At 47.7% G+C, this 10,199-nt stretch overlaps 1 protein-coding gene across 3 annotated transcripts in view; it reads right to left on the reverse strand.

Annotated features, from left to right (window-relative positions):
* The window catches only part of STIM1 (stromal interaction molecule 1), a 182,713-nt gene extending 173,142 nt beyond the window's left edge, over positions 1-9,571 (reverse strand). Inside the window, exon 1 of one of the 3 annotated variants that reach the window (XM_049651464.1) lies at positions 8,775-9,571. In XM_049651464.1, the coding sequence (XP_049507421.1) occupies positions 8,775-8,913 (139 nt within the window). In that variant the 5' untranslated portion in view covers positions 8,914-9,571. The remainder of the gene's footprint in view (positions 1-8,774) is intronic. The other 2 variants (XM_049651473.1, XM_049651502.1) reach the window with 2 other exon arrangements.
* Positions 9,572-10,199: the final 628 nt, after the last annotated feature.

The following is a 10,199-nucleotide window of genomic DNA, read 5'->3' on the forward strand; positions in this document are numbered from 1 at the left end:
TCCTGGGGGAAACCAACTGCCACGTCATGAAGCAGCTCAATGGAAAGGTCCCTGTAGCAAGGGACCAAGGTCTGCAAACACGCAAATTAACTTGCAAATGCTCTCCCCCCAAATGAACGTCAGCCGCAGCCCAACAATTTGATGCAACCTCATGAGAGACCTTAAGCCAGAGGCACCCAGCTAAGTGACACCCACATTCCGAACCCACAGAAACCATGAGATAATAAATGTTTACTATTTTAAGCCTCTAAGTTTGGGGATAATTTGTTATGCACCATTACAGGTGGGGACCAGGCCCATCTGGTCAGCCATTTCAAGTCTGCAGGTGGGGCTGGGGAAGTGGTTACACCCAATAAAAGGAAGGGGGTATGGGCCGGAAATAAAGTCAAATACCAGCATCCAGATTCTATCAACAGCTTCCCTTAGCCTAGAATAAACCCTGAATAAAAGCCTAGTTTGGCCACACCCTGAGCCTATACACATTTGATGGGTACACCTCAGGGTAAAGAATGGATCTCCAGCAGGTTCAGGGTAGCAACTACCCTTAGAGAGGCAACACCATGAGTAGATACCTGGATTCTGACTGAGGCTTTTCAGTCCCCAGCTATCCCTACTTACATAGTACTTTAGAGTTTATGAAGCCTTTTCAGTATAGAAGTCATCTCATTTGATCCTCACTAGAAATCTGTTCACTAAGGTTATTTATTCTCTTTCTACAAATGAAAAAACTAAGGCTGAAAGAGATGAGATGACCTGCCCTCCACTAGATCCACAGCTAGCAAGGAAAGGAGCTGGAATTCTAAAGTCCCCCTAAATCCAGATATTTATGTATGATGGCTGTGGCCAACTCAGACCCTTCTGCAAAGCCGAGACAATCCTCTCACTCTACATCTAGGCTTCTATCCAGCCCCACCCACTCACTTGCCAACCCTCTCCTCCCCACTCCACATGGGTCCTTGTGGAGTTAGACAGTTTCCCAGCTACTCTTAACTGCATTCTCTTGTTAAGGACTGCAATGATAAGAGTCTGGTGCCTTTAAAATCCTACACAAAGTTCTTCCAGGTGAAATGAGGCTATTACTGGACCCAAACTGATCTAGATGATTTTTCCTAACAGAGACAAAGAGTGAGAAATTCTTTTTTTTTTTTTTTTTTTTAAATTTTTTTTTTCAAAGTTTTTAATTTATTTTTTTTGGGACAGAGAGAGACAGAGCATGAACGGGGGAGGGGCAGAGAGAGAGGGAGACACAGAATCGGAAACAGGCTCCAGGCTCCGAGCCATCAGCCCAGAGCCTGACGCGGGGCTCGAACTCACGGACCGCGAGATCGTGACCTGGCTGAAGTCGGACGCTTAACCGACTGCGCCACCCAGGCGCCCCAAGAGTGAGAAATTCTAAAACAGTGAACTTTCTAAGTAAGTGAAGCTTATTTCTTCAACGTTAGCTAACCCTTTCCAAGGAAAATTTTTTCAACTTCTAACCAGCTTAGTGAACTACAGGAGAATCAGAATCAGAAAACAAATCCCCTTCAGTTTAGTTCTACAAACTTTATAAAATACAAAGTATACTACATGCTAAGCAACGTGCTAGGAACCTGCTGTCCTAAGCCCCGAGGAGCTTATGGTATACTGAGGAAGGCAAGCACATACACAGAGGACTCCAACAGCATAGCATGGTTCTTAAGATTGTAGACTCCACCAGCCTCCACAGCAGTACTTTCTGATATATGACTAGACTATTCAAACACCCATGTTGATATAGCCATCGCCAGACCACTTAGGCTAAAAGGGCTCTGAGTGTCAGATCAGTGAGGAACACATCAACAGGTATTATGTTCTGATGAAAGAAAGAAAGAAAGAAAGAAAGAAAGAAAGAAAGAAAGAAAGAAAACAGTAAAGGCTTAGAACACAGATCCCCAGAGTTATACTTCTGATCCTGTCAGAACTATATAGGACCAAGAACACAAGTTTCTCAGCTGTAAATTTGTCACCTTTAAAAAGGGCATAATAATAAAAACAGTCCTACCAACTTCCAAAGTTGAGGATAAAATAAAATAGATTATAAAGGAATGAACAGTACTGAGCATGGATGAAAATATCAAGTACCCTGGGTGAGCAGCACCCCCAAAGATTGAGGAAAAGCCAAGAATGTGATGGTTTGAAGGGAAGAGAGAAATTATGAGCCATTCAAACAGGCCCAGATTCCACTTTTTCCAACAAACTTTAAAATAGGTTTTAGGGCTAGGCACAAAAAAAACAGAGATGAATAAAGGACAATCCCTCCTCCCTTCTTCCACAGAGCTTACACTTGGGAGAAAGCAAACATATACAATGTGTTATGTGCTACATTAGAAATTTATACAAAGTGTCCTGGGGGTAATAAAGAAATTTCTGTATTGTTATTACTTTATTTCTTAAACTGTGTCCTGGGCACATGGTATGCAATGTATTATTCTTTATAGTTTGTTATATATCTTAAATATTTCATATTTTTTTAATGTTTATTTATTTTTGAGAGAGAGACAGACAAAGTGCAAGCAGGGGAGGGGCAAGGAGAGGGAGGGGATACAGGCTCCAGGCTTCAAGCTGTCAGCACAGAGCCCAACACAGGTCTTGAACCCACAAACCACGAGATCCTGACCTGAGCTGAAGTTGGATATTCAACCAACTGAGTCACCCAGGTGCCCCAAAATATTTCGTATTTTTTATCAGCAGTAACCAGAGAGAGAGAGAGAGAGAGAGAGAGAGAGAGAGAGAAAGAAAGAAAGAAAGAAAGGGAAAGTTCTGTTGGAAGCCCAGTTTGGTGTCTTTCTCTTTCCCTAGAAGTCTAACAGCCAGAGCTGCTGGGTTTCCTGGAGTATCATTTCCCATAAAGGGAAACGTACCACAGCATGCCCGTGAAGTCATTAAGCAACGTATCTCCAAGTTACTCAGCAGGAAATGAGGGGCCTCTTTGTGCTCAAAACCCAAGTCCTGTGGAGCCCTAGGAAACCATTCCCCTCAACAAGACCTCGTCCCTTCCTTGCCAGAGAACAGGCATTCTTAACATGAAGGCCCCACATTCCTAAGGAGACCATGGACAGAATTCAGAGGGGACTGTGAATTTGGATGGGAAGGAAATTGCATCTTTATTTCCAATATTCTTTTACTGAAAGTTAATATTTCCTTCTATTATATATTATGGGCAACCAACCACAGTATTACCAACAGGACCTATGATTTTGTCACCAAAAGAAATGATAGACACTTTCACATTACATTACACTGTTGTAGGCATCTCAAAATATTATTTACACTCATCATTATTTCAAAATTATGGTAGTTCTTAGCTCTGCCGCTAGATTACATCTGAGCGCAATCTTCTGTCTACAGGCCCTCATGCTAGGTAACTGGCCAAGTATGAAGCAACTCTGCCCAGTTATTGTTCAGCCAGCCGCCAAACAGTGAGACTCCATGTGCTCACCCTGGTGACCCAGACATCTACAATGCCCCCTTTCCTCCAGCCTTCCCCAAGTCAAGACCACTACTCCCTCCTCGTTCCCTTCTGCCTCTACCCAACTCTTCCTTCCAGGAAGCCCTCCCCAGCCACCTCAGCCTAGCCCAACCCACACACAGCTCTCTTAATCCTTAGTCTACAGTGTCTACACTGCCTGGATTTTTGCTTCATTAAGCCTGTGCTTTATGCTACATTTAATATTCTCTAAATAAATATTCCCACCCCTACCCCCCAGATTTAGACTTCTTTGGTAGCCCTGTCTCTTTTATAGTGCAAAGCAAGCAGTAAGCACTCGTTATGGGCTTGCGGATTGAATAACCAATTAAGTCAGGGTCCTTGACTCGATTGTCTTCATCTAGTTCCACCAGTAACCCACTGTGAAACTTTGGTTTGATGCTTCTCTGGATGTCGGTTTCCTCGTTTGTAAAAATAAGTGGGTTGAACTAACTGATGTTTCCACCTCTTAACTTCTGAATTAGGCAACCACTTTTTATCTCCCAAGATCTGAGAAAAAATTATGGGGGAAACCGAAATGCCTCCCCCAGCTCTCCCAGGCACTGTTAGTCACTTGCTCCTCTGGGCTTCCCACACTCTTTTGTGTGTATATACAATACCTCTATCACAGCATTTGTCACAAGTTGTGAGAGAGTGTGTAACCTAAGGGCTGCGGTGAAGGCAGGGAGAAGAGTCAGGCTGCCTGGATTCAAATACTGGATCTACTTCCCACTCGCTGTATAACCTTGGGCAAGTTACTTAACCTCTCTATGATTCCATTTCCTCAAATATAAAACAGGGCTAATACTTAGCACACCAGATCACGTAAGAAATAAATGAAACAAAGTGTTTGGAATAATGCCTGCCACACACTAAGAACTCACAAAGGCTAGTTGCTATTATTGCTGCTGTTATTAATGTCTTACTAGGCACTGAGCTGCTACTTCAGCTGGATCTCTGTCCTCCTCCTATTCTCCAAACAGCACTCTGCTTATGCTTTCTCTTGCAGCACCCACCACACAATATATTTATTTATGGATTTATTTCCTATTTCCCTACTAGACTGACTGTAAACTCCTTGAGGGCAGAGAACATGTCTGTTTTGTTCATCCTTAAATTCCCACCACCAAACATAGTGTGTGGTCCAGAGAAGACACTCAAACATTTGTTGAATAAATAGCACACGAACTGCCACTCTTTGAGGTTTGCTGAATAAATTAACCTAGCTAAGAGGTGATTGTCAAAGCCAAGGTATGGATGCAGATGATGTCCTAGCTGCCCCAGGATTAATGTGACCCTCTCTCAGCCCCAATATTAGCCTCAGCCAAGTCCCACCCACCTGCTCTTGGCCCCAGTCCAGTTCCGGGAGCTACCCTCAGCTAAAATTAGCATAGCCACCAAGATGGCCAGGCCATTTATAGCCTCGGAGGCAGCAGCAACTAGCCGGGTGGGCAGGCAGAGTTCTGCCTTCCCACTACCATCAGGAATTGATTGAGAAACCAGCCTGCAGTCCACAAACTGCCTAGATGCCTATCCTGCAAGGCCCTGTTGTGGCTATAATGAGTCACACCACAGTTCCTGATCAGAGACCCTCAGTATCTCCAACACTGGCAGTCACAACCTGACTCACCTGGGATCCCCCCACAAACATTCTACAGAAAACATTTTGAGTTTCTGGAAGCAATGAGCCCAGAGTGTATGGGAAGTTCCAAGCATCAGTTCCAGGACAGCTTCAGAAATGCAGTCCCCAGGGTAGCACTCTGATGCACACATATCTTTACTGAGAAAGTAACTTAGCACAGCTGGGTGTGCAGGCATCAGAGAAAGGTGACAAGAATGGCCTCCCTACTGTCCAATGAGAGAGCCTCATAGCAGACCACCTGCCTTCACTGAAGGAATAGGACTTTCAGATAAACATATACGTCCAACAAGAGAAAAAAATCCAATTCTCTGGCCCCTGCAGAAGATCTGGATCTCAGCTACAGTCACCAGGGCCTGCCTAAATAATTCACCAGGAAGAAAGTAACATTCTCTCAGCCCTGCCTAGCACTCCTTTAACAAAGCAGAGCCAAAGAAGATGGAAGAAATATAAAACTTGTCTAAAGACTGCACAGAACCAGTTTCTTCATCTATAAAATAGGGGATAATACCACCTGCCATGCATTCTAGTAGGCTATTATGAGACTTTTACAGGAAAAATAGCTGTGTAATTGTAAAATATAAACTGTAGAGAGCAAGGGACACTTGGCTGGCTCAGTCAGTAGACATATGACTCTTGATCTTGGGGTCTTAGGTTCAAGTCCTACATTGGGTGTATAGATTACTTAAAAATTAAAAAAATCTTGGGGTGCCTAGGTGGCTCAGTCGGTTAAGCATCCGACTTTGGCTAAGGTTACAATCTAATGGTCCATGGGTTCAAGCCTCACATTAGGCTCTGTGCTGACAGCTCATAGCCTGGAGCCTGCTTCAGATTCTGTGTCTCCCTCTCTCTCAGCCCATCCCCGACTCATGCTCTCTTTCCATCTCTCAAAAATGAATACACATTAAAAAAAATTTAATGAATAAGTTAATCAATTTAAAAAAAATATATATATATATATATATAAATTTGGGGCACCTGGGTGGCTCAGTCAGTTAAGCATCCAACTCTTGATTTTGACTCAGGTCGTGATCTCAAGGTTTGTAAGATTCAGCCCCACGTCGGGCTCTGCACTGACATCACAGAGCCTGCTTAGGATACTCTCTCTCCCCTTCTCTCTGACCCTCCCCCGCTCATTCTCACTCTCTCTCAAAATAAATAAATAAACATTCTAAAAAAATAAATAAAAATAAACTGTAGAGAACACATAAATTGACTAGGTATGCTGAATCTGATTAGAGAAATGGCAAGCTTACAGACAAGTAAAAGTCCTGTGTTCTAAGAATACATGGGGACTGGAAAAGCTAGGAGAGTGCCTGGCTGCATAGAAAGCTTCTCCTCAAATCCTTTAGCAGAGTCCTGTCTATGAACCACCTCTTTGCAAAAAAATGAGTCCCTGAGTCAAAGTCCCAGACAGGCCAGGCCCAAGGGGATAAACTCCTAGAACAATAGTGCTGGGGTCCCCAGGTTCCCACAAACTATAACCATGCCCAGCACCTAGGGTATCTGTCTGAGACCTCCCTCCTTAGTATTCAGTATTATTATGACAACAGAAACTAATTTATTTTTTTAATGTTTATTTATGTATTTTAAGTTTATTTATTTTGAGAGAGAGCAAGTGAGAGAGGGGCAAAGGAGAGAGAGAGAGAGAGAGAGAGAGAGAGAGAGAGAATATCCCAGGCAGGTTCCATACCATTAGCACAAAACCCAACATGGGTCTCAATCTCAAGAACAATGAGATCATGACCTGAGCCAAAGTCGGACACTTAACCAACTGAGTCACCAGGCACCTCTATTGTTCATTAATTTTTGAGAGAGAGCAGGAGAGAGGCAGAGATAGAATCCCAAGCACGTTCTGTGCCATCAGTGCAGAGCCCAATACGGAGCTCAAACTCATGAACCACACAAGCATGACACAAGCCGCAATCCAGAGTTGGACACCCAACTGACTGAGCCACCCAGGCACCCCTAACAGAAACTTATTTCTGAACTGAGAGGAACCAAACCAAACAAGAGGCCTAAGTGATACAATCAGCATAGCCAGTCCTTTAAGATATGTTGTAAAGAGGGCTGTCCCCCTAAGCCCAAGTCATGGGGTGGTTCTGAGGGATGCTAGAATGCCTCTTACTTTAGGCAGGTGTGGTCACACACGTGCACATACACACAAATCTTGATAGCAAGCTAATGCCTAAAATTCAAAACTTTATCCCTTTAGCCTGTGTCTAAGATATAAAACACCCCCCCCAAAAAAAACCTCATTTTATGCCAGGCACTCATATTTTAGGGTGAGAAAAGGACCATTTTATCAGTTATAAACAGGAATGTCACTGAAACAGCAGAGATGCTCCAGTTTGATCTACATCTGCCTACTAGTCTTTCCCTTCACAAACCCAGCAAAAACCAAGCTTTGAGCTACATTTCAGGGCCCAAGGAGATAGCATATGGAGAAAGAGGTTTAATATGTGAGAAAGACCTATCTTCAAAATAACAGCCTAGGTGCTATGCTTGGACACAGGACAATCCTGACCTCAATTGGAACCCAGCCCTTCAGATATCTGGAATCACACTCACCCAAATCAAAGAAGTTAAAAAAGGGAGTTTTCCAACAAAGAATCTATCACCAAAGCCATCATCTGGATCCATCCATGAAACTTCCCAGCCACCATGACCTATGTTTCCTTTTCCTCCTTGAATCAATGGGTATCCATTGAGCAGTCCCCTCATTTAAGCTTGCCTACCTTCATCAAGAACTCAGCTATAAACCCTCCCCACTCTGCACCCCACTACTTTGGATAGATCACAATAACAGAGTGAGAGAAATGGGGAAAGAAAACGGAATTCCTTCTAAGCCTTGTGTAAAACAAATGAATTTTACAAAAGTACTCTTTCCTTCTGCAACAGAACACCAAAGCTCCCGATATCTGACAAGTCTCCATGATTTGCATAAGGAAAAACAGACCAAACATGTTATAGAATCCCTACCCTGATCAGTCAGAAGAAACAGAATACATCAACAAGTGGTCCCAGAAATCATACCATACCTATGATAAGAAAAAGCCATTTAACTCCCTCGTGGTAAGTGGGATTCTAAGGAACTATGTGGATATTTCAAATGGGATAGCTAAAGACAGAAGATTACCTAAGGGAAGGGTGGGACTAAGTTTCCCACGCTTGTTGGAACAGAAAGACACACCTCAACACCAAGCTATAGGGCAAGAGGGCTGGCCCAGCCCTGACTTTCCCTGCCCAACCCAAGTGGCCTCAACCTCCCCTGTGCTGCCAAGTGCTGAAACTGGCCAAGAGCAATAGACTTATCATCTGCCCAAACCATTCTTCCTAACAAGTAGTCCTGAGAAAGGGTCCTGGCTTGATAAACCGAAAGGCCAAGGTGCCCCAAAGGCCAGCCTCTTCTGGTTACCGACAAAAGACATCCTGGGGAGGGAGGAGGAAAGTTGTTCACGAGAGACAGAAACATTAGCGGTGGCTCCTGAACAGAAAGAACTCCTTGGGTTACTGAGAACAGACAGTGCCATGTGTGGGTCCTCCACCAACTTCATATGTAGAAACCTAAGGTTCCACCTGCCCACTCAGGCACCTCAGTTCTGAGTCAACGCCCCCAGCCCAGTCCAGCCCGTGGCAAGGCCTTACCTGCTGCAGTGGACTCCTCAGAACTAGCCCCTGAGCCGGTTCCTGTACCCTTCTCGCTGTGGCTATGGCTGAGGCTCTGGCCGTGATGCAGGAGGAGCCCCCAGAGGAGCCACAGGGCTACACGGGCGCACACATCCATGACTCTAGGTCTCAGTCAACATGCGCCTGATGTGGACACCTCGGGATCCCAGAGGCAAAGCCGGGAGCCCAGAAGTATAGCCGACAGTCCTGGAACCCCAGGCAAGATGCCCTCGAGGCGCCGCAGCTGTCCAGCCACCCGCCGGCCTGCCTCCTCCGACAGCCAAAGGTCAAGTGCTCCAAGTTTGGGCGCGGGAGGAGGGCGGGTGCCTCCGGTCCAACAGTGGGTCCGCCGGAGCTGCGGCGGCCTGAGCGCCGGGTCTGCTCCGGCCGCTTCCGGAGAGTTTGGACAGGGTGGCTGCGGGGCCGCTGTCAGCTCCGCAGCGGGCTACACCTCTGCGGGAGGGGGGCGGACGGGCGGGATCTCCCGCGGACACCGGAGTGGGGGAGGGAGGGAAGGAAGGGGAAGAGGGGGGCACCTGGCCTCGCCCCGCCGAGTAGCCGCGAGCAGCACAGGCTGGGAGAGGGCGTGCAACTCGCAGGTCCCCGCGGGCGCGGGCGGCTCCGGGATCCCAGGCCTCCTAGGCCGAGGTCAGCGCCCCCGCCCAGTCCCGTGCCCAGGCGAGCGGCGGTGCCCAGGTTCAGCCGGCGGACGCGCACTCGCCAGGCCCGGGACAGCGGCTCCCCGGCAGGCTGGCGGGCGGCGCGGGGCGGGCCCGGGGCGGGCGGGGGCGTGCTCTCCTGCAGGCCCGCCCCGCGCCGCCCGGCCCCCAGCGAAGCCCGGCCCGCCCCAGCGCCGGGCTTATCCCGGAATAACCTGTTGGAAGCTGCTGCCGGGTGCCCCCAGCCCGCGGTTGGCTTCCCCAGACCCCGGCCCGCCCTAGTCTCTGCCAGGACACTCCTCCCGCACCAATGGTCCGGTCCCGACCTCCCCTTCCCTCAAGTGAGTCTCTCCCGCTCTAACCGCCCGCGGTTGGGCTGGCGGGCCACGGACACGCAGTTGCTCAGGTAACCCAGGCCTGCGGCGACGGCGACAGTAACTGCCCTGCCCGGGTCTCCGGGCCTCGGTGATGCTCCAGTCGCCTCAGCTCTAGAGCGGGGTTGGATAGAGGCCCCTGGCACAATGATCGCAGTCCCGGGCTGCCTAAAGCGACAACGGCCTGGCACGGTTGGGCCGGGGGCACGCTCCCAGCCCCCACCCCGGACCCGCTTTCAGGCTCCGCCCGCCCGCCGCACCGCGCAGCCAATCAGCTTTCTCCTCTCTGCAGTTTAGGAACCTGCGCGCTTAGTCACCCGTGCGCAGCGGCCCCTGGCGGACAAATCTGGGTGCTGCAGACAAGACTGGAG

The sequence above is a fragment of the Panthera uncia genome, chromosome D1, assembly GCF_023721935.1.
Source record: "Panthera uncia isolate 11264 chromosome D1, Puncia_PCG_1.0, whole genome shotgun sequence".
In the NCBI taxonomy this organism is placed as follows: Eukaryota; Metazoa; Chordata; class Mammalia; order Carnivora; family Felidae; genus Panthera; species Panthera uncia.